Here is a 24366-nt window from a genome sequence, read left to right as displayed (position 1 = left end):
TTTAAAAGAGTATATTCAACTAGTCTGCAGTATTTGGATTGCTCATTAGGGAGGCTGCCTTGAAATAAAGCAGAGTAAGTGTAAGATGCTTCACTCTCCTATTTCCACAACATGGAATCACTTGGGAGCAGCCCAGTGCGTGGCAGACCTTTATGTCATCTGTTTGCAAACAGCACTTCCCTCATCTGAGGGAAGGCTTATCCTGAACTGGGATGATCACTTGTGTGGTTAGATGCTGCGATACAGCCTTAGGAAGCCTGGTGTTCAGTGGAAGAGCCTTCCAGCATGACTAGGATAGCACAGCTCTGCCTCATGCTTCCTGTAAAAGAGAAGATTACAACATTGCCCATCACCCCTTTGCATCACATTCTGGAAACTCTTTCCTTCTGTCATCTTGTTTTGGAGACTCTTTCCTTCTCTGTTCCCTCCATTCCATTACATAGGATGCACGTTCCCAGAAAATACTGTTGTTACTCCTTGACATAGTAGGGTCTAATGTGCTAGGGAGGTGCAGGGTAGGAGGACTAATCCTGAATGCTTCTGGACTACAGTCCACACTAAGCCAGAAAACAGGGAGATGGTTTGCCAGCATCCATCTTTTCAGTGGAGGTGGCAGGAGAGACCGAGATTAATCTCCTCCAATTTAGTGATTGAATTTAGTCTCCAAAGTTGGCTCTCAAACTCCTTGAAGAACAGTTGAGTCATTCCCTTTTCGGTATAATACTTGCTGACTAATAGTGGTCTGCTGTATGAGATGCTATCCCTTTTGATATCCCTTATATATTGCCATATCTCTGTTTCTGCCTGTTTTCTTCTCCCATTAAGCATGAGGATATTGTGGAGGCTGACTTCTAGGGCGGCTTCAGGAGTGTTGTTTGTGCAAGAATCAGTGGGCAGAGAGGCAACTGATGATGTGAAATGCTGTTGTGCTTCTGCCCATCCTTATCTTTTAGAAAGCTTTTCAGAAGTAGATAAAGGGACATGGTCAAACTCCTCTGAATCTTCTTCAGTTCACTGCCTTGTAAACAGGGGACCTGATCCTGTTTGCAGCCTCCTGGTGCCAGCTTAGCACAAGCAATAATGGAGCAGGTACTTTGTAATGAACATCACTAGCATCAGCTTGAGCAGCATTTTAGACAGTCTTTCTACATGCAAGGTACCCATTTCCTCACTCTGGTTATCATCATGCACATCAGTGAAGAAGATGGCCTTATGCTGAGCCCTTTACAGCCTAGGTACCTTATATTCTGGTGTAACACGGATAAAGGCACACAGTGGCAGACCAGGTGTTATCTGCTGTCTTACAGTTTATATTACTGTGTTGTCTTGGCCTTGCTCCTGCTGTAGATGGAGAAGATTGAGATGTGTTTGGCTCTTTAATTCCTAGTTTCCTTTAAAGCCAGAGTGTTCCGTTGGGTCCTTATGTGGCAGGGTAGAAAGAAGGAGTTGGACTTCAGGAGCAGCATCACTGGTGAGCCACTTGCAATCCATGGCCAGTGACAGCATTCATGTTGTAGAATCCCAGACTGGTTTGGGTTGAAGGGATCTTAAAGCTCACCCAGTTCCAACCCCTGCCATGGGCAGGGACCCCTTCCACTAGAGCAGCTTGCTCCAAGCCCCTGTGTCCAACCTGGCCTTGAACACTGCCAGGGATGGGGCAGCCACAGCTTCTCTGGGCACCCTGTGCCAGCGCCTCAGCACCCTCACAGGGAAGAGCTTCTGCCTAAGAGCTCAGCTCAGTCTACCTTTAACGTCCTCCAGAGCCCAGTGAAGATGAGTAGCCCACCACTGTCCTTGGCAGCTTCCTAATCCTATTGCTCCTGCTTTGGGGAGAAACCAGAGCGCTGTGCTGGGCCATACAGATGCAGGCACAAAGTCAGTGCTAAAGCCAGCCAAACCATGCCCAGACCCTCTCATGCCAATGGGAGTGTTTTAGATTGAATGCTTTCTTTGTGGATCCCCCAGAAGTTGTAGCAGAGCCTGAAAAAAAAGCCAGCCTTTAACCCAGGATCAGAGCCTGGTGATGTTTGTCCTGAAACACTCAACAAAATGATCCTGCAAATGGCATTTCAAAGTAGTTTTTCATTAGCCTTTCATTAGCTATTATTTTCCAGTAGGATATAAAACTTCATGCACCACAATATCTTTATTCTTTCAGCTTTCCTTTTTCCCAACCAGCTGCAGAGGCTTCAGTAGAACGAAGGGGTTACACAAAAGATCAAGATTTGTTTTGAAAGGAGACCGAAGAGAATACACTCTGCTCATGAATGGTCACTAAGAGAGTGTTGATGTTCACAGTGCTTTGCCATGCAGCACAGGAGCTGGCGATGATGATAAAAGGGTATAGGTTTTTAAAAGGATGAAAGGAAATGCTCTTCTAACTTGGCACATAACAAGCTCCTGGAATTCATTGCTGGGGGATGTTGTTGCAGCACATACTTCAGTAAGATTCAAATCTCTGAAGACCTCCAGGTCCAGAATATGAGTTCTGGGGCTAGCTGGGGTCACAGAAACTTATTTCCCCGTGGAAATATGCTCCACAGTCCCCCAGTTGCCAAGAGAGGGCTCAGCTCTCCTCTTAAGTATGAGCTATTAGGAGGAATAGCAAGACTAGTTCATGACTGTGTTTGAGGTGAGAAACATCCAATGTCTGGAGACTGCTGAATGAAGGAAAACCTCAGGGAGCATTTTCTGTCCTAAAGGGAATTTTCTCATCATCTGCAGGCAGTTACTTTTTCTTTCATCTGGGAAGAATGGAAAATTTCTCAATTCTTTTCCTTCTTCTAAGCACAGTCATCAGAAAGGATTCACAGTCTTGATCCTCAGCATGTTTAATTCAATGGACTTTTTCCATTAGCTTTAATGGGTTTTGTTTTGCTCCTTTTGCCAGGATGGCTTCTCCGAGTGCTTTGAGATCTACAGATGAAAGCCCTGGATAAGAAAGGGTAGAATTTATTATTATTGTTCATCTGGAAGAAGCTGAGTTATTTCATCTCCTTAGAATGACTTTATAAACTCTGCTGCCAGCAAAAGGGAGAGGAAGGATGCTGGGCTTAGTCTCAACTGTCTTTGCAAAGGATGAGATATGCTTACAAACGTCATCAGAAATGGTTGTGCTGTTATTTGTGTGACTGGTTTCAGCCAGAGCTGTCACCAGTTCTGCTCAGAACTGCTGGGCTGGTACAGATTGATCTGCCAGGGCCAGCACCCACATCCCTCACATTTACGAGGTCTTTCCTGTTTCACAAGTCACCACCACCCTCAGCATCAGATCTGCCCATCATCTTCCTTGTCAAGCCTTGAGAAGCTGCTGAGTGGAGCTCCCCAGGGGCAGTTCCTGTGTATTAATGGAAACTCACAGTATCACAGTATGCTAGAGATTGGAAGGGACCTCAAAAGATTATGAATCTCTCACTTTTAAGCCTGCTGCACAACTTGGAGTATAGGCATAACTGCACTTTATAGAGCCATAGAATAGTTAGGGTTGGAAAGGACCTTAAGATCACCCAGTTCCAACCCCTCTGCCATGGGCAGGGACACCTCACACTAAACCATGTCACCCAAGGCTCTGTCCAACCTGGCCTTGAACGCTGCCAGGGATGGAGCATTTACCACTTCTTTGGGCAACCCATTCCAGTGCCTCAGCACCCTCACAGTAAAGAACTTCTTCCTTAAATCTCACCTGAGCTTCCCCTGTTTAAGTTCAGAGTCTAAGTCTGTGTCAGTGCTAGTAGGAAGAATTACGAAGTTCTATGATTTTACAAAGTTTGCTTCTGGTTTTACTACTTGGGCAGTAGAGGGGAAAACCACTGGGGGCAAAAGCACCTGAAGGCTGGATTGAGTGTAATAAATACAGCTTCCCAGATGTTTAACTGCTGCTAATGACCTGCAAAGGAAAACAATATTTCATGGTAAAGTCCCTTTCAGCCCAAACCATGCTATGATTCTATATGGTATAAAAGGCACAGTGTCAAACTGAGCTTGGCAGGGCGATCTCTTGCAGATGTAGAATTTATTGGAGAGTGTTTTATTTTACAAGTAGAGTCGATCAGTGGCATTACTTCATAGAATCATAGAATGGTTTGGGTTGGAAAGGACCTTAAAGCTCATCCAGTTCCAACCCCTTGCCATGGGCAGGGACACCTCCCACTCGAGCAGGTTACTCCAAGCCCCTGTGTCCAACCTGGCCTTGAACACTGCCAAGGATGGGGCAGCCACAGCTTCTCTGGGCACCCTGTGCCAGTGCCTCAGCACCCTTACAGGTAAGAGCTTCTGCCTTATATCCAGCCTGAACTCCCCCTGTTTCAGTTTGAACCCATCACCCCTTGTCCTATCACTCCAGTCCCTGATGAAGAGTCCCTTTCCAGCATCCTTGTAGCCCCCCTTCAGATACTGGAAGCTGCTCTGAGGTCTCCACGCATCCTCTCTTCTTCAGGCTGAACAGCCCCAACTTTCTCAGCCTGTCTTCATACCTCCACCTCACTCTTAAAATGTAGTCTTCAAGGCAACAAAATTCTGACATCCAAGCAAGTATGCTTAAATAGATGTATATTTAAGCCATACAATAATGTATGTTTTACATATTAATATATATATACACACAAATATACTTCTTTTCCTCACAGTTCATTAGCAGCAGTTAAAACCTGGGAAGCCATTTACTGCAATCAATCCAATCTTCAATTTTTCCACAGTGTTTCTCCCCCTCTACTCCACTGCCTAAGTAGTAAAACATATATTTGCATTTATATTACAGTGTACTTGATTTCTCTTTCTTTAAACTGGGATGATTAAATACACACAAAGATTAGAAGCATGTAACGCATCTGGAGTCACTCAATCCTTTTTATAGGGCATTCATATAAAGAATAACTTTGTGGCCACAGCAAGCTCAGAAGTGGCCCCATAAATCAATAGAACCACTGAGATGTTTTTCACTCCTATTAAAATAAAACTGTTGGTGACAATTTATAGCTGCAAATATAGTTCACAGCAGTCACAGTCCAGCTGGGAAATGGGGAACTCTAAAGAATCATAGAATCGTAGAATGGTTTGGGTTGGAAAGGACCTTAAGATCATCCAGTTCCAACCCCCCTGCCATGGGCAGGGACACCTCACACTAAACCATGGCACCCAAGGCTCCATCCAGCCCGGTCTTGAACACTGCCAGGGATGGAGCATTCACCACTTTGGGCACCCTATGCCAGTGCCTCAGTACCTTCACAGTAAAGAACTTCTTCCTTATATCCAACCTGAACTTCCCCTGTTTCAGTTTGAACCCATCACCCCTTGTCCTATCACTGCAGTCCCTGATGAAGAGTCCCTCTCCAGCATCCTTGTAGCCCCCTTCAGACACTGGAAGCCGCTCTGAGGTCTCCACGCAGGCTTTTCTTCTCCAGAGAAGTCTTCTTCTCCATCATAGTCTTGTTGACATCTATATAGTTGGAATATCTGCTTCCAAATGTTTTCTGAGTTTCCTGTGCTGTTCAGATGCTGTTCTCCAATATGAAATGTCTTGTTCCAGGTCTCATTTTGTGGAGAAGATACGTCCAAGATTTTTTGCTGACTTACTGTGGAAATAAATGACTCAATCCGTAAGAGTGATTAGGGAAAAAGCAACAAAACCCCATTGTAATTACCTTAAGAGACAAAAGGAAATCTGAAGGGGGGACAGCAAGACCTGTTTAGTCTTCTGAGAAATTACTGGAAATGACTTTGACTATTAAAAAGAAGACAGAAAAAGACTAGCGTAGGGCAGATTTCCACACCAGCATGGCAAGAGCTAAACAAACCCAAGCAGGCAACTCCCATCTGCAACAACGGAAATGTTTTGTGATTCTACAGGAACTGGGGTTTGTGCCTCTGCTGGGAGTATTTTAGATCCTAAAACTTACCAAGATGCTTTCAGTATGGGCAGAGCTGTTCTTTGTACCCAAATCATAAAATCATAGTTAGGGTTGGAAAGGACCTTAAGATCCCCCAGTCCCAACTCCCTGCCATGGGCAGGGACACCTCACACTAAACCGTGGCACCCAAGGCTCTGTCCAACCTGGCCTTGAACACCACCAGGGATGGAGCATTCACAAGTGAGTTCTTGCTCCTAACCAAGACAGGCTCCGGTGTATTAGGAAAGCGTAGCTGGGCTGCTTTAACTGTGTTTGCACTTAGGGCTTCTGCTAACACGGTTGTGCCTGTCAGGGAGCTGCTTCTCTTCGCATCCCTGACCGCCACCACCTGTGCTGGCAGAAATCCACAGTGATCAGAGGGAAGTGATGAGGATGAAAAGCAAAACCCACAATAAAAAGCTCACTCTGATTACATAGAATCACAGAATGATTCGGGTTGGAAAGGACCTTAAGATCATCCAGTTCCAACGCCCTGCCATGGGCAGGGAGACCTCACACTAAACCATGGCACCCAAGGCTCTGTCCAACCTGGCCTTGAACACTGCCGGGGATGGAGCATTCACCACTTCTCTGGGCAGCCCATTCCAGTGCCTCAGCACCCTCACATTAAGAACTTCTGCCTTATATCTAATCTAAATCTCCTGTTTCAGTTTAAACCCATCACCCCTTGTCCTATCACTACAGTCCCTGGTGAAGAGCCCCTCTCCAGCAGGCTGCAAATGTAACTGTGTGTTTAAATTACAGGTATCTAGACCTCCGCAAGTTCGGCTCAGTTCCCCACGGAGGCTTCGGCATGGGCTTTGAACGCTACCTGCAGTACATCCTGGGAGTGGACAACATCAAAGATGTCATTCCTTTCCCCAGGTTTTCTCACTCCTGTCTCCTGTAGCGCTTGACTCACGGGGAGAAAACTGCTGGTGTGCTAAATGGGTATAGCATGGCAAGGTATGACAAAGTGTGGGTTAGTGGGATATCAAGGTCATTTTTGTATCAGTGCAACTCTTGGTCCATGTAATAAAGGCTTATTGAAAAGAATAGGTGTTCTGGTAAGATTATGGAAGCACGTTTAATAGCGGTTTGTGTCCTCAGTGTGCTTCAGGAGTTTTAATAAATCCCATTTAACTAAAGGGTTAAGATACTCATGAGACCAGTACAAGCCATGGGAGTACTGGATAAGCGTTGTTGGGAGTAGTGAGGGTTTTATGTGAAATACTAATAAAGAGGTGTGACCTAAAATGGACTGGGAGCCAGGAATGCTGTGAGGTTGTAACAGGCATTCATTAAATGCCTGAACGGTGCTTTGAAGATTGAGTGCTATAAAATTGGGAAGTATTGCCATGGCTGTGATGCACTTGCTCTTGCGAAACGGCTACTGTAAAGCATGAATGTCCCCACCCCGAGTTGAAAGCAGATATTGTTTACCTTGGAAGAATCAGCCAAATCTAGCAAGGAAAAACACCACATTGGAACCACTGGAGTGAATTAGGTGAATGATGTCTGAGTTTGTGAATCATCAATAAAGATGTACGCTGGGTTGTTTTGTAACTCTGCATGATTTCTTCTCTTTTAAAACCATAGCACTTGGCATCATAGTGTTCTCTCCATTGTCTTGGGTAGATGTTTCCTTTCTGTATACCCGAAGTAGTTACCCAGCTTCTGCAGGAGGTATCTGTTTTCTGTCCCTGAGACAGCCCATGTCCATGGCACAAAGAAATACTCAGTTATATGAGAGTTCATTCATCTCTCCAGAGCCAGTTTGCAATTTATTGGTGTTTTTCTTGTTGCTCTGTTTTTTTTATTGTGGTTATTGAGAAAACCTCTTGTGTGCTCATCAGACCAAGAAGTTCTGTCTGTATTTTGAAACAACCAGCATATGCTCCCAAGCATTGCATATGTATTAAGTAATTGCTTATCACCCTAGGATCTGAACTCCTTGCCGTCTGTAATGGCTTTATTCTCTCAGCTTCCCTGCCAGGTAAAGAAATACTCATTTCTGTTTTGAAGACAGGATTATGGGGACATCAAGTGACTTGCCGAAGGCAATTGGAAACCAGTGGTTTATTTGGGACTTAAACTGAGGGTTTCCAGCATCCTTTTTCCCTTCCAAATTATCACAACCCAACACATGGACATTTACATAGTGCTTACCGCTCTGGAGCCCAAGCCTGCTGCAGTATAAACAATATATAGAAAGAAAAAGCAAGGTGACAGCTTTGTTGCTAATGAACGTTAGCAATGTGCTGTGTAAATTGGCACATACAACGTGAAGTGGCTGCAGAGCAGCCTTGAAGACTTCTTTTCCAAGTAGATGAAAGAGATTGAAAAGGGGTAATCAACAAGCATTGCGCTGGTGATGCTGCAGTCACAGTTCTCTCGAGTAAGGCTGGATAATACTGCACCTGGAGTGCCTAAAAATACATATTTATGTCATGTGGCACCTGCCACGTTTCAGTTTGGTCCAAGGCTGGGGCTTTTGAGTGATGTGATCCTGCAGACAACATCACCACAAGGTCATTACTGTGGGGTGGTTGTTGCCTGCACTGGGGTAACCCCTGCATATCGAGATTGGGTTTGTATGCCCTCTGTCTGTCTGCTTGATCAGGCAGGTGTTAACTGTGCATGTGCTGGTTTGTGTTGCCTGGTACGGTTCATAGAATCATAGAATGGTTTGGGTTGGAAGGATCCTTAAAGCTCATCCAGTTCCAACCCCTGCCACGGGCAGGGACCCCTTCCACTAGAGCAGCTTGCTCCAAGCCCTTGTGTCCAACCTGGCCTTGAACACTGCCAGGGATGGGGCAGCCACAGCTCTTCTGGGCACCCTGTGCCAGCACCTCAGCACCCTCACAGGGAAGAGCTTCTGCCTAAGAGCTCAGCTCAGTCTCCCCTCTGCAGGTTAAAGCCATTCCCCTTGGCCTGTCCCTACAGGTCCTTGTCCCAAGCCCCTCTCCAGCTTTCCTGCAGCCCCTTTAGGCACTGGAGCTGCTCTGAGGTCTCCCCTTAAGGAACCTTCTCTTCTCCAGGCTGAACTCCAGGCTGAGTTGGTAAGTCTGGTTCCACAAAACAGTTCAAGCGCCCGCCTTCCCTTTCAACCATTGAGTTCCTACATCAGACACCCAAGTGTCTTCCTGCATTTGGACCATCTCTCCCTTTAATGCGTTGTCTTAAATGTTGTTGCCTTTATGTTTTGGAATTACTTCTCTCAGCAGAAAGATGTGGAAGGAGTACAGCTGCCAAACAGCCCCTTCCACACTGTGTGTGATGAGCCAGTGTCCTCACTGAGATCCTTAGTCACTGCTTCTGCCACAGTTGCTGTAAATGAGAGTGCTTGAACTGGAAGCCCATCTCTGAAAACAGAGCGGATGGATGGCAAATCCATCCCCTGCTCAGTCTGCTCTCATCCCCACTGCAGCTCTGGGCTGGCAGTGCTGGGTTTGGCATCGGCAGGAGGTTGTTGATCCCGCTGTCAGATGCCAGGTCTGATGGGCAGGGTGGGGCTAACCAAGGACAAGTGAAAAACAAGGTGTAGAGAAGACAATTGAAGGTACCAAAACATCTTAGGACAATGTGTCATGAGTCACAAGTCGCAGGGAAGGATGGCAGGGCTGTTTCAAACAGTGGTTGTTAGGCCCCGATAGGAGGTGGCAGCTTGCAAGAACCAAGAACTGCTATAATCCACCCTTCATTCTTTGCCTTGCTAAGAGGTCACTGCAGGACAGGAGTAGGTTGAACCTTTGATTTGTAGGTGGTAGGTTTATGATGGTATATGGTAAGAAAGATGGAGCAAGAATGCACTGTGAGTGATTCTTCATGTGTTTCCAACTAGGTGTCCAAGAGGAGCAGTCTCCCTCATCTTCTACATGTATTTCTGTTTCATTCAAAGGTATTTGGTGAGTTGGAGATCCGACGGACAGGGTTGAGCTAAGGGGACATTGTCCTTGGGTCTAAGAGCTCATCCGAAAAGAACTACCCATAATAATATGGCAGAATAAGCAGGAGGAGAGCAGGGTTGTCCCCAGAACTAACCAAAGGAACATTCAGGCTCTGAAGGGAGAAGAAAGGGTTGTCCAGTCTTGAAAACAGCCTTAAACATGCCTTGTTTTTCCTAGTGATGGGAGAGGCTGAGGTCCACGTGTGTGATGATATTGCTTAGGGTTCATACTGAGACTTGTTCCTGTGAGAGAGAAGCCTGATTTCTGGGTACTCAGCAAGAGTGGGAGCTGCTCTCTCCCTCCAGGCTGGCATTGTTCACCTCGGGCTCTGTATATACAACAGGGGCTGGTATTGCCAAGGAATGCGACGTGTTTTCCCTGGGATTTCCATGTGGAATGTCATGTATTTCCTTCGGATCTCCTCTCCCGGAATGAAGCGGAAGTGAATGTGGAGGGAGAGGGGAGGTCACTGCTCTTGGACCTGTAGGCAGGGGAACACACTGCGAACTGCTCAGATGGAAGCAGGTTTCTGTGCTATTTCTTCTCTTAGAGCCTGCACTGTGGGAAAGGCTGAAGCCACATCAAAACTGACACTTCCTCAAATAAAAAGCCATTATTCTTTGCACACAGGAATCCTCTCTTAGCCTGAACATCCAGTGCAGTGCCTTACACTGGGGTGTTCTCAGTGCGGCACGCGGTCAGCTCTCCAGCCCAGGTAACCAGCACGGCCTCTTCTAGCATCCCTTTGGTGAGTATCTCCTCAGGTTCCAGTTCCTCAAAGCCTCTTTGCAGGTTTATCCTCAGTGTGAGCATCAGAGGAAAGAATCAGCATCACTGATTACCGCATCTGTGGCTTTGCAACGTTAGGACAGAGGGATGGGAGAGCAGCACCGCTGGGAGCAAAAGAGCAATCCCATCAACTTTGCATAACCAAATGCCAGCCTCTCAGGAGAGTGTTTAGAGGGAAAACCTTTGTTTTCACTTCAAGAGTATCAGATAATCCCTTCACTTAATATCCTTATGCTCAGGATCAAAGCATCCCAAAGTCCTCTGGTTTTAATTAAAAGAGTACTACCTGCAGATCTAACACCGTGTCTCGGTCTTCCCGTTTTTAAATCCACAGGAGAGCAAACGCGTGCTCTGAAGCTAATAACAGAGATTGCTCTTCTCTCCCTTATGATTTACATTGCAGTGTTTGGATCTTGGACGGTCGCACCAGCTTCTGTAGGAGCACAGACAAAAAGATGCATCTCTTGGCCAAATGTTAAGAAGCCAACAGAGCAGCGCAGGGATTTTAGCTGGATTACCTGCCTTTGGGAAAAGGTGAAAGCAGCAAGGTGCCCATCTCAGCACTCCTCCCTCCAGTTTCTTTGGTAGTAGTTGTGATTTCTAAAGCATCCCTTGTTTGAGGGAATGCCAAGGCGCTGATGGGAAACGTTCAGTTTTGCTTGCTGGACTCATATTGATTGTTTTGGAAGTAGTTTATAGATGTGTTTTGCTTCAAGGGGGGGGAGAGAAGCCACTAATTTGCCAAGAAACACTTTGCTCATTGTTTCCATTAAATGTGTGTATAGAGATAAAGGTGGCTTTGCTGCTGCTGAGCGCAATAGCAGCCGTTCTTGCTGTTGTTTTCACCTCTGCCTTGTGTTTAGGGTGAACTGGGAGATGGGTCCAAAAGGAGAAATAAAAAAGAGCTGGCATGAAGATTGTCCAAGTTCTCATTCCACAGATCTAACCAATGCTTCCAAAGCCACAGAAATGGGGGTCTTGGGGTTGAATTTATTGTCTCCTCTTACTGTTTGTGGCAGAGTCGTGACCTTCAGAAGGATTGTAAAGTTCTACTTTATGGTCCTGCCGATAAAGAGACGTATGTAATTTATTACAGGAGTCCTTACAGACTTGGCTAACAACAAGTTTGACCCAAAGTTCAAAGAAATTATGGCTCCCGTTGTTTTATTGCTGCTGTGAAACGTGTTATTATCTGTCCTGCAGCTGTGGCTCTGTGTGCTGCACAAGGTGTTCGGCAAAGATGCTGGAAAGGGAGAGCTTTCACATGAAGGGCAAGAGTAGGGCAAGACTGTGTGGCCATTTAAAGGGTGGGTTGGATGGGGCTTGGAGCAAGCTGCTCTAATGGAAGGTGTCCCTGCCCATGGGAGGGGGTTGGAAGTGGATGAGCTTTTAAGGTCACTTCCAACCCAGACCAGTCTGGAGTTATGGTTGAAACGTGGATGAAATGACTGCAGAATCTGTGCTTCTCTTACTGCTGACACTGTTTTACTGCAGGAAATTGAGGCATGGGGCAATTAAGCTGCTTGCCCAAGGTACTGAAAGATGTGGCAGAACCCGCTACAGGTTGGGTGGAGAAGTGATTCAGGGCAGCCCTGAGGAGGACTTGGGGTGTTGGGTGAGGAGAAGCTCCCCATTACCTGGCTTCAGTGTGCGCTTGAGCCCAGAACCCCCCCGTGTGCTGGGCGTGAGCAGCAGCTCAGGGAGGGGATCCTGCCCCTCTGCTGTGTGAAGGGGAGACCCCACACCTGGAGCACTGTGTGCAGTTCTGGTGTCCTCAACATAAAAAGGACATGGAACTGTTGGAACAAGTCCAGAGGAGGCCACAAGGATGCTCAGGGGCTGGAGCAGCTCCTGTATGGAGACAGGCTGAGGAAGTTGGGACTGTTCAGCCTGGAGAAGAGAAGCTGCGTGGAGACCTCAGAGCAGCTTCCAGTGTCTGAAGGCGGCTACAAGGATGCTGGGGAGAGACTCTTCATTAGGGACTGTAGTGACAGGACAAGGGGTGATGGGTTCAAACTGAAACGGGAAGTTCAGGTTGGAGATAAAGAAGAAGTTCTTTATTGTGAGGGTGCTGAGGCGCTGGCACAGGGTGCCCAGAGAAGCTGTGGCTGCCCCATCCCTGGCAGTGTTCAAGGCCAGGTTGGACACAGGGGCTTGGAGCAAGCTGCTCTAGTGGAAGGGGTCCCTGCCTGTGGCAGGGGTTGGAACTGGATGAGCTTTAAGGTCCCTTCAACCCAAACAGTTCTGGGATTCTGGGATTCTATGAACTGACCCAAATCACCCAACTCTTTGCTCAGCACCTCCCCACAGGACTTCCCTCTGTTTGCCTTTGGGTGCGCTGCCAGACCAAGAGCCAGGCAGGATGTTTGCAAGTGCTCCGCATTCAAATGCATTTTTGGCATTTCTAAGCTCCTAGACTGTGCTTCAGTGATTTTTATCTCTCCCACATGTCCCGAGGCCCTTCGGAGGCAGCACTCCTGCTGTTCAGCTTTAGTACTCCTACAATTGATTTTTTATTCCTGAATAATTCGAGGCAGCCAAGAGAGTACGTGTTTAATTCTCTTTGCAAAGCCTGATCTTCCTTTTGCTCCTCACCAGTAGCTCTTTATCTTACTGCCTTCAGCAGGTTAATGTGCTGACACCCGTGTGCCCTGTAAGAGCGGTGGTCTCAAGGTTCAGAAGGCACTGATCATGCAAAATGCACAGAAGAAATCAGTGTGGTCTGGGAGGTGGCCTCAATACACAAGGCTCAGGGGAGACCTGATTGCTCCCTACAAGTGCCTGACAGGAGGATGGAGCCAGGAGGGGCTGGGCTCTGCTCCCAAGGAACAAGGGATGGGACAAGAGGAAACAGCCTCAAGCTGCACCAGGGCAGGTTTAGATGGAGCTGAGGAACAATTCCTGCCCCAGAGGGTGCTCAGGCATTGGAACAGGCTGCCCAGGGCAGGGCTGCAGTCACCGGCCCTGCAAGGGTTCACACCCCGTGGAGACGAGGCCTCAGTGCCATGGGGCAGTGGTGGCCTTGGCAGTGCTGGGGAATGCTTGGACTGGGTGAGCTTAAAGGGCTTTTCCAGCCTGGTTGGTTCCATGATTCTATAAGCTTCTGTGTCACATTATTATCTACTCTCTGCCATGACTTCTATAAGAGCCAGATTTCCATCCACAAGGAGAAATAGTTGTATTTCATAGGCACAACAGTTTTGTAATACTGCTTTTATGGTGTCTTTCCCACCAAAGTGATTTTTGAGCATTAACTCAGTGCTATCTTTGTGGCCCCTTGTTGATCCTGGGCTCCAAGCACTCAGTGCTGTGATTAAGCTGTGTGAAGCAGGCTTGTGATCCATACTTGGCTGAGACACACATCTCCTGTTTTCTGCCTGTTGATGAAGGCATGGCCACAGGCTGCCCATCCACGCATGAGGCAGCCAGACACACACCATAGACAGCTTCCAGGCCTACTGACCTCTGTGTTGGTGCTGCCAGGGCTGTTCACATAGCTGGGATGCTCCAGGTGGAAAGTCAGCAACAAAGGGGCTTGGCAGAGGCTATGGAGAGAAGCATGAGAGGATCAGGGATGGATTTCCAGGCTCCCCTGCCTGAGTCAGGAGCAGGTTTCTCCCATTTCTGCGCTGAGCAATGGCAATCAGTGCTCAGTCAATAGCCAGTTTGCACCTCTAGAGATGCAGCTGCGAGCGCTTGCCTTCTGCAGCCATGCTGGCATCGCTTTGCCTTGTCGTGGCAGGTTCAAGTCGCACAACGGCATCTCCATGAAGCACTTGAAGTGACCTCTGCGGTTGTTTAGTGTCAATGAATCACTGTGTACGTCCAGGCTTGCCCAGCAGCGTGTGCACAGGGTCAGAGGTGTGAGAAGGGGCTCCGTGCAGCAGCTGAAGTGCTGGGCAGGGTGTGCTATAGGTGCCTGTGTGTACACAGGCATTGGGTGCTGCTTTCCCAGGTCTCCCTGCACGTCTGAGCCTTGCCACCCGCAGAACCTGAATCACCATGCACATCACATCCAAAGGCCTGGTTTCTGCAGTGATTTCAGTCTTCCAATCCCATTCTTATTAATGGTATTAGTAAATTGCTAGTGTTCAGGGTGATTTAGGAAGTTAGGTTCAAGATTTAGGGTTCAAGTATTTAAAGGACTTCATGAGCCTCTTTCTTAACAAACTTGATGGGTGACTTGCTGGGCAGGATTGCATTGTGTCATACAATCACAGAACCAACCAGGCTGGGAAAGCCCTTTAAGCTCACCCAGTCCAACCATTCCCAGCACTGCCAAGGCCACCACTGCCCCATGGCACTGAGGCCTCGTCTCCACGGGGTGTGAACCCTTGCAGGGCCGGTGACTGCAGCCCTGCCCTGGGCAGCCTGTTCCAATGCCTGAGCACCCTCTGGGGCAGGAATTGTTCCTCAGCTCCATCTAAACCTGCCCTGGTGCAGCCTTGCGTTATATGCGAAACCATGGTGGGTTTAGCACTGTGTTACTGCAGTCCCTGGCTGAGATCTAATGCCATCTGTAACAGTGCTGGTATGGAAAAAAGGAAGAAAGTTTGTGCTAACCCTTCTGAGATACAACATTATCAAGTGTTCATTTCCCAGATCATTACAAACTTGGAACAGCCATCTGGCCAGACCCAGGCATGCATATGGCTGCATCTACAGCTTAGCAGCATTCAGCTGTGAGGGCGGCTGCTCGGAAACATTTGGGAGCTGGAGAGCATCCTTCGGTGCTGATCTTGGAGAGGTCTCTTCGCACTTTGGTCTCTTTATGGTTAATCTGCAGTTCAAAACTGACCTGACTTTTAGGAGGTGTCTGTCTAAAACGCAATCGACGCTTCAGCCAGGCATACAGTTCACTTCCTATGCCTCCAAATGCTTTCAAACCACAGGAGCCTATCACCTCCACCCCTCACTCCGCTGTTCATTTTCACTGTTGAACAAGTGCCGTGTTTCCGTCTCCATTTGCGTGGCCTCATTCTGTGTCAGGAGGGGATCCGTGTGTCGGAGCTCGCAGCGATGTGGGGGCATTGGAAAAGGCCATTTGCAGAGGTTGACCTGCAGTGTAATGGGAACAGGCTTTTATGTGCGGCTGCCCTGACTCAGTGCTGGTGGGAGCTGGGGGGGTCTGAAAGTCACAGCATCATGGAATGGTTTGTGTTGGAAGGGACCTTAAAGCTCATCCAGCTCCAACCCCTGCCACGGGCAGGGACCCCTTCCACTAGAGCAGCTTGCTCCAAGCCCCTGTGTCCAACCTGGCCTTGAACACTGCCAGGGATGGAGCAGCCACAGCTTCTCTGGGCACCCTGTGCCAGCGCCTCAGCACCCTCACAGGGAAGAGCTTCTGCCTAAGAGCTCAGCTCAGTCTCCCCTCTGGCAGGTTCAAGCCATTCCCCTTGGCCTGTCCCTACAGCCCTTGGCCAAAGCCCATCTCCAGCTTTCCTGCAGCCCCTTTAGGCACTGGAGCTGCTCTAAGGTCTCCCTTAAGGAGCCTGCTCTTCTCCAGGATAAGCTCCTGGCTTGGCTCTGTTTCTCTCAGCTATAAGCTACCTGTAGTAGAGCTTTAAGTCTCCTATAAACACAGCATTTTGTCTACTCCTTGTTCTCAGCTGGTGGTGCAGAGTGGAAAAATAGGACCTGAGGGAGGAGTCCCTCATCATCCATTCATCCTGCTCATGCTTCCCTACTGGTACAGTAAGAAGAATAAGATTTATATGTCCCGAAGCTCACGTGCATCCCAGGTTTATGCTCCAGTCGCTTCATCCCTCAGCTGTGCATGGTCTGCAGTTGTAAACAAACACACTCTACATCATCTACACTTTGTAGGGGAGGCCTGGATGTAATATGACAGCAATGACTTCCTTCTTCTAATAGCATTATCCTGACTGTACCGTGCAAGCTCATATCCTGAAGGGGTGTCGGTGCACGGAGGAGTAGAGAGGAAAGCATCTGGTTTTATTCTGGCTTCTGTTTTTGTCCAGCAGATATAACAGCACATGACCATTGAGCTGACAGTAATGCAGTTAGAAAAGTCCTCAGAGTTACTGCCCCAACCAAACGAAACTCAATTACATCCCATTATGCTGAAAAGCCAGACAACAGCTCTTAGCTTGGGGTGAAGTAACTTCTTCCATGGGGAGGGGATGGGCCTTGCAGGGTGTCAGGAGGATAATTGCTCATTTGCTCTACCACAGAGCACCATCTGCTCTTTGAAGCAATGCCTAAGGATGTGAGAGCAGAGCAGGGTTGGATGGGCAAAGATGGCTCCCTGCTTGTTTTAGCATCGCTCGGGTTCTGGTTGCTTGCCCTGGGCACCCAGCATTGTGCCAAAGAGTGTCCATAGAGGGAGTCTTTTCCATACAGAGCTTCTGGGCTCATCAGGAAAAACACAGGGATGAAGTGGCCTTGATGCTTAAACCAGAACAGTGCCCGTGCCTGCAGCATTGCCTGGTGCTCTTCCCACTGAGCAGTGGGTTTCTGTGCTGAGAAGGTGAGAAAAACATGGGAGAACTCCCAGTTTCCTTCTCTTCCGTGGTGAAAACAGCCTAAGTGGAAAGCAACAGGGTAAACATGAAATGTATCTGGAGCCAGGCGGGAGAGTTGCATGAGGAGCTCGTCCATGCAAGGAGGAAGGACCAGGCTTGAAGAAGCTCTACCTGGGAAATGCTTCACTAATGTTCTGTCCCAGCTCAGCTCCACACGAAATGACTCCCAACTGCCCGGTTTACTGAAGGAAGCAGGGCTGAGCCTTGGCTTGGGCTGTGGTTTCAGAACAGGAAACCCCATTCATCATAGAATGGTTTGGGTTGGAAAGCACCTTAAGATCATCCAGTTCCAACCCCTGCCACAGGCAGGGACACCTTCCACTAGAGCAGCTTGCTCCAAGCCCCTGTGTCCAACCTGGCCTTGAACACTGCCAGGGATGGGGCAGCCACAGCTTCTCTGGGCACCCTGTGCCAGCGCCTCAGCACCCTCACAGGGAAGAGCTTCCTCCTTATATCCAATCTAAACTTCCCCTGTTTCAGTTTGAACCCATCACCCCTTGTCCTATCACTGCAGTCCCTAATGAAGAGTCCCTCTCCAGCATCCTTGCAGCCCCCTTCACACACTGGAAGCTGCTCTGAGGTCTCCACGCAGCTTCTCTTCTCCAGGCTGAACAGCCCCAACTTTCTCAGCCTGTCTTCATACAGGAGCTGCTCCAGCCCCTGAGCATCCTCACGGCCTCCTCTGGACTTGCTCCAACAGCTCCATGTCCTTAATATTTGATAATGTTCAAGTGCAAGCACTGGAAGTGCCCCATGGCTGCATCCAGCAACACCATCCAGGGGTCTGCATCCATTCCTGATGGGATGTGCTGGGTTTTGCCAGGATTTCCAACAGGGAAAGGACAAAGCAGGTTTAATCCATTGTTTCGCATCACCACCCCTAGCAACTGGACCAGCAAATCCAAATGAGCACCTTGAGCACTGCAGACCCACAAGCCATCCCTTCTCTCTTTTAAGTCCCTATTAAAGCATCAGTGCCCCGTCTTTGCCACAACGCTGTAGTGAGGATGTTCAAACTGTCTCACTATCTGATCAGATCACCTTGTGCTACTGTTCCCCCTCCCCATGCTCGCTGCTGGAGTTCCTGCCTATCACATGAAGGAAAGGACCATCTTGTGGTTTGCTTTCCGTTGCTGTGCTCTTTTACAGGGTGGAAAGCGTGAAAAGGCTCCCTTTCTTGAAAGAGACGATTCATTTTTCTCTTTAACCTTGACAGTTCCTGATGAAATCAAGGAGGAAAAGCTGCTTCCATCTTGCTCCGCTGTTGCATGAAGATAAAGTCAGGTCCTATTGTTGTGGAGCTGCATCTCCTGAGACTGAGCATTCACTTGGAATCCGAAAACAGGCACGTAGCACCCAGGCAGCACTGACCTGAATCCTCCCCCCCCAGCATGTCTCGGTTTATATTAACCTCAGCACAGGGCACTTCCATGGGATTAGTGCCTGGCTGGGGTAAGTAGCCCAGAGCGTTTTAACCAGCTGGTCCCTAATCCCCAGGAAATTCCCGGTGTCTCCATCCATCCCTGCTGCTTCCCGGGGCGAGGAATCGCTCTGCCTGCAGCATTCCCTATAGCCGGTAGATGGCACGGCTCATTTAAGTAAGCGCGGAGCAGGCGGGGAGGAGCGGAGGCATTGCGGGGTCGTTCTTGGAAGTTGTGATTTCGGTTTCAGACAACAAGGAACGGCGCTGAAGGTCGTGAGTGAAAACCTCGAGGTTTCTGCCAGAGGCAGCGAAACGCACGTTGAACGTGAAGAAGGGGTCTTTTCCATGGAAAAATGTTTTCTTTCTGCACTATTGTGTGCAAAGAACAGGGTTTCTTATCATAGAATCATAGAATGGGTTGGGTTGGAAGGGACCTCAAAACTCATCCAGCTCCAACCCCTGCCACAGGCAGGGACCCCTTCCACTGGAGCAGCTTGCTCCAAGCCCCTGTGTCCAACCTGGCCTTGAACACTGCCAGGGATGGGGCAGCCACAGCTTCTCTGGGCACCCTGTGCCAGTGCCTCAGCACCCTCACAGGGAAGAGCTTCTGCCTAAGAGCTCAGCTCAGTCTCCCCTCGGGCAGGTTCAAGCCATTCCCCTTGGCCTGTCCCTACAGGCCCTTGTCCAAAGCCCCTCTCCAGCTTTCCTGCAGCCCCTTTATTGGGTGTGTGTTCTCCCATGGCACCCCTTCATTCCCCCCTTGCTACGCCTGCTGGCCCTGCTGTTCCTCTGGCAGGGATGAGTTCCTGATGGCTCCAAATGAGCCTCTCCTCGCTTTCAAACAGGGCACTGTGGCTTTCACAGCTTTCTGCTGCCTGCAGGGATTTGCACCGGCAGCCGGGGCCAGCTCGAGTTCAGGCTCCATCGCCCCTCGGAGGAACAGCTTGAAGTTGGTAAAGCTGCTACGAACGTGTGAGCGCTGCCAAAGCCGAGCTGCGTTCATGACGTGCAGCGTCTGTAGCTCCTAAAGGCATTGGGGCAATATTGATCTCCCTGGCCAAACGCTTTAAGGAGGGCCAGCATTTTGCCCCGTTGTAACGTTGCATGCGTTGGATCGTATGGAATCTGGCAGCGTTATCTCGCTGTTCCCACTCTGTGTACAGCCACAGCGGGATTAGGTAGGGACGTTCACACGGAGCATCTTTGTTTTGAGCGTTTTCCTGCGCAGAGCTTGTGTTTCACATTCGAGATGGCAGCATATTGAAGTGTATAGAAAATGCAACCTGTTTCCCATCCAGAATCCCAGGAATCTGAGGTACATGTGTCAGGCATCACTAAAAGCATGGAGAAAAGGGGGTTTTCGTGTTTTGGACGCTGTTCAGCTCTATGTTGTGATATAACCAAGTCAATAAATGTGATCCAGAGTAGGGGATGGGTGGAGAGGAAAGGGAGTGCAGCAAAGGAGCAGGGTAATAAAGCAAAGGCTGTCACAGAATATGTAGAATAATTCATTGCAGTTCACACAGCGCTAATTATGGAGCCTTTCTTTAAACACCCATAGGCCAAGGAAGCAGTTCAGTGGAGCAGTGGAAGCTGTTAACATAAAAATGTGGATGGGGTTCTCTGCAACTGGTTTCCAGACTTGATACCACTTTGCATTGGTGTCAGTGCGAGCGAATTCCTCGGCTGTGAATCATTAACATACACCACGGGATGGCTCTGCACGGTACCTGCCTATTAATCGCGGTCGTCTGCTCTCGATTGGGTCTCTATAAATCCCCAGTAAGTCACCACCATCCCTGAAATTGCTCTGGGGTTTGGGAATATCCCTCAAGCACAGGTCGCCAGGATGCAGTTTTCCCCGCAAATCCTAACACAGCAGGGTTTGAGGGCAAGACTCTCAGTGTAAACTGATACAGCTCCAGTGCACTGAATAAGGTCATGCTGGCTGATGCCAGTGCAGAGCTGGTTTCTCCATCCTCCCCTGCTCTCAGCTGCATCACACACAGCACCCTGGGTGAGCTGATCCAACCATAGCCAAGCTGATCCAGCCATAGCCAAGCTGTTCCTACCATAGCCAAGCTGATCTGACCGTAGTCAAACTGATCTGCCTGTAGCCAGCATCTGTGCAGAGATTGAACAGGATCAAGGCCTTCCTTTGGGCAGTGAAAAGGTAGAGAAACCTTTTTGAGCCTTTGCGTTTCACTGGCAGAAAAACAAAGCTGTTGAGAAGATACATTCCTAACAAATGACATATTTGCTCTTTAAGGGCTTACCCCCCTCCTTTATGCAGCCACAGAGATGATAAACAACATATGGTTTAACTGTGCTGTCCCCATCCTGAAGAGGTGTCCTGCCTCCCTCCCAGAGGCACTGCGAGCTGCAATTACTGCTCTGAAGTGATGCAAGATCCCCTCTCCAGCGGCGTGCTGCGAAGGTGGTTGTTGTTTGACATGCAACAGCATCCAGCCAGCGTGGAGCTGTTGTTGCACCAGCTACAGCACACACACAGAAGGAGGGACCGTCCCTGCCCACAGAGGTTGGACAGGCAGGGAAGTCAAGGCAGGGATGAATGTGGCCAAGCAGGTTTGGGGCAGAGCTGCTGTATGGAGGCAGGTCTTAAAACTCCATCCCCACCAAACAGCCGTGAGTTGTATGTTCCTAAGTGGGCGGCATAAGTGTGTCATGGGTTGGAAACGGGCTTTTAGGGTGCTAGATCCAGGTTGAAGGATGCTGTACAAGGAGGATTAGGGCATAATCCTCCTTACAGGGCTGTGGAGGGAAGTTGTCTTGCTGCTGAGAGGATCAGACTTTAAAACACACAGTGTTCCCAGATCTGGAAGATGATAGTTCGTCTCAGCCAGGGCATAACAACGTTGTAATGCAAACCTGAGCTTGTCTGCATGAGGCTCCGGCAGCAGTCGCATCCCTTCGCAGTGGGCACTGCTCCATTATTTAAAAATCAATAATAAAATATGAAGCTTTTATCGATTCCCCCCATTTTTTATATATATATTTTTTTTTCTTCCTCCAGGAGGGTTTTTTTTTTGCTGTCACTGGGGTTTGGCTGTTTCTTGCTCAACCTCTTTGTTTTCCTACAGGTCCCTGCCCATGGCAGGGGGATTGGAACTGGATGACCTTAAGGTCCTTTCCAACCCAAACCATTCTATGATTCTATGATTCTATCTCGCACACAAACCCCAGAGCGCAGTGGGGTGAAAGCCAGAGAAGGAGCTTTCCCATCAAGACAGTGGAAGGGTCCTTGCTGGGGCTGCAGTGATTTAACCTCATAGTTGAAGGGTTTTGGGGGGGGTTCTTCATTGAGGCATCCCTCTGCCCATCACCCCTGCGGTGCGTACAAAGTTTACAGGCGCTGGATGAGTGCGGAGGGCAGCAGGGATGAACCAACCCCCCCCACACCCCGGGTCGGCGGGGAGGGGGAGCAGCGTGGGGGCCGGGCAGCCCTCGCTCCCCGAGGGGTTTGTATCTTTAAAGCGGGCTGGCGGGGAGCCGGGCCGGGCGGGAGGCGTGGTGAGCCGGGGAAGGAGCCGGTTTCCTGCTTCCCCGCTCGCAGCCGAGCGGCGGCGGCGGCGGGGGAGGCGCTCATCACACACACACACACACACACACACACACACACACCCCTTTCCCTTCCTCCCTTCCATCTATCCATCCATCCATCCACCCATCCATCCATCCGCACATCCATCCTCCCACCGCATTCCATGGGCGCTGAGCGCCGGGAGGCAGCGCCCGGCCGCCGCGATGAGCGGCGGGGAGGTTGTGTGCTCGGGCTGGCTCCGAAAGTCACCGCCGGAGAAGAAGTTACGGAGATACGTAAGTCTCAGACCGTCCCTGTCTCGCATCCCTACCCCTTCCCTGTATCCCCTTCACCCTTTGGTACCCGGTGCACCTGCCACCGCCCGCCCCGAGGCTCGCTGCCCCTTACCCGGGCATGGAAGGCTCGGTCTTGGCTCCACTCTTGCTTGGGAAGGGCGGTGGGAGCATCTTTGAGCCCCATTTCCTCACCTCACCCCCTACCCCGGGTGATGGCAACAGCTGAACCGGACACCCCCTTATCCCAGCCCTCTTTAGAGTAGTGTGTTTTATATGGGGAGGTTGGGAATACGTTGGTCCCAAAGAGAAATAACACATCTTGGGTGTCCTCTCCCTTCCTTACACCCCCGTTAACGGTCGCTTCCCCCTCCCCGTGCACCGTTCCTATTAATCATTGAAGGTTGCAACCCTTTGAAGATAGCACCAGTAGCGCCCCGATAGCCTTTGGTGTCATTAGCGGCTGAGATCAAACACTTCAAAGAAGTTGTAAAGAGAAGGGTCCAAATGCCAGCCCTGTCACATTCCCCGCTCCCTGAAAGACGTAACTGTTCCTTGCTCCCTCCTGACGGCCCCGCCGTGCGCCGCGAGCGTTGGAGCTCGGGAACGCCGCGACGTCCTGCTGCCATCCCATGACTCGGCACATCGCTCCCCGCGATGAAGCCGGGGTCCCATTCCCTGCCTCCAGTGTCCTCAGCCGGGTTTTGGCTGGCTGGGATGCAGCCTGTGGGAAAGGCTCCCTTCCCGGTTGGGGCGGGGGGGGGGGAAACGAACCAGGTTATCCCTTGGTCCTGTTGCTTTTGCCTGTGTGTGTTTCGGGATCGGCAGCAGAACAAGTGCAGGTGGTGGCTCCACAGTGCCGGTTGTTGATGGATTGGGGCATCGCTGCCTGCCTTTAGGAGGGAGGGGGGTGTCTGTAGTATCACAGCCTAGGCAGGGCTGGAGGAGTATCCAGTTTGTGATCCCATGTTATTAGCCTTGTCCGAATGGGTGCAGCCCCATAGACATCAGCGGTGCCACATATCTGTGCATTAAATTCAGCTGCTCTTGTGTGCCTGATCCCCTTTGAAGAGGGATCAGATTGGGATGGGACCATGAGGGAACCCGGTTCTTTTGCTCCCTGTCCCCCCAGATACACTAAGACAAAAGTAAAACAGGGTGTTTACATGGGAAATATCAAGCCCCTGATGTGTATAGCAGGCTTTGTGGCACATGGACAGAACGACTTTGTGCACGCTGAACTGTGGAGGATGCTTTTAGCTTAATGGAGCAAAGCACCTTCCTCCCTCCCTCCCTCCCTCCCTGCAGAAATCAACTAATTGCTGATCCTGCATCACCAGTGGCCTTAACTCATCAACCATCATTAGCTCCCCAGCATGTGCCCTGTGAAAGGGCGCTCACATCGCCTTCTGAATATCCAGCTTGTGCTCCGGCATTCCAGCGGGAGCCGAAGAAAGCTGCTTAAGCGCTCCCCACGAGGGTGTGACATGCCGGCGGTCAGCGCTCATTATTCACGTGCAGAAGAGTGCTTTTCATCCCCGCAACGTCCCAAAGCGCTTTGCAAAAGCCACCTTGGCTTTCCAAACATCCTCCTTCCCACCCCGGAGGAAACGCGGCCGTGCCGAGACGGGCCCGGCTTGTCCCACGCAGGGCAGGAAGCGATGCTTGGCACGTGTCGCTCGAGGGGATCTCAGTGGTCAGTGGGACTTCCCTTCCAGTCACACCAGTTGTGCCGGCTTCCTGCTTTGGTGGCTGGAGTTGGAAGCGTTGGGCTCAGCTTGGATTGTGTCGTGCATGCTGGTGTCTCCATCCCCTTTGCTTTTTAATGGTTATTAAATGCGTTCGGGGTGTTGGTGTGTTGATCGGGTTCTCTTTGAGAGTGGCTCAAGATGCGGTGGAGCTGCAGGCTGATGTTGTATTCCAACAATCCCCAAGGAAGT

General features: G+C 49.7%; 2 protein-coding genes across 9 annotated transcripts in view; both read left to right on the top strand.

Annotated features, from left to right (window-relative positions):
* Window positions 1–7451, top strand: part of NARS2 (asparaginyl-tRNA synthetase 2, mitochondrial) — a 221125-nt gene extending 213674 nt beyond the window's left edge. For all 6 annotated transcript variants that reach the window (XM_062639193.1, XM_062639188.1, XM_062639190.1 and 3 more), the window contains one exon: window positions 6651–7451. In XM_062639193.1, the coding sequence (XP_062495177.1) occupies window positions 6651–6795 (145 nt within the window). In that variant the 3' untranslated portion in view covers window positions 6796–7451. The remainder of the gene's footprint in view (window positions 1–6650) is intronic.
* Window positions 7452–10141: 2690 nt separating this feature from the next.
* GAB2 (GRB2 associated binding protein 2) overlaps window positions 10142–24366 on the top strand; it is a 101734-nt gene continuing 87509 nt past the window's right edge. For 2 of the 3 annotated variants that reach the window (XR_009968589.1, XM_062639158.1), the window contains exon 1: window positions 22242–22429. Coding sequence is in view for 1 of the 3 variants with exons in the window: in XM_062639158.1 (XP_062495142.1) it covers window positions 22358–22429 (72 nt within the window). In the remaining 2 variants the exon portion in view is untranslated. Of the gene's footprint in view, window positions 10584–22241; window positions 22430–24366 lie in introns of those variants that run through there. The other variant, XM_062639159.1, reaches the window with a different exon arrangement.

Source organism: Pezoporus occidentalis, unplaced genomic scaffold, assembly GCF_034315485.1.
Source record: "Pezoporus occidentalis ecotype Australia unplaced genomic scaffold, CSIRO_AGI_Poc_V1 ctg6, whole genome shotgun sequence".
NCBI lineage: Eukaryota > Metazoa > Chordata > Aves > Psittaciformes > Psittacidae > Pezoporus > Pezoporus occidentalis.
The sequence above is the reverse complement of the archived record's forward strand: the minus strand, read 5'-3'. Positions and strand labels throughout refer to the sequence as shown.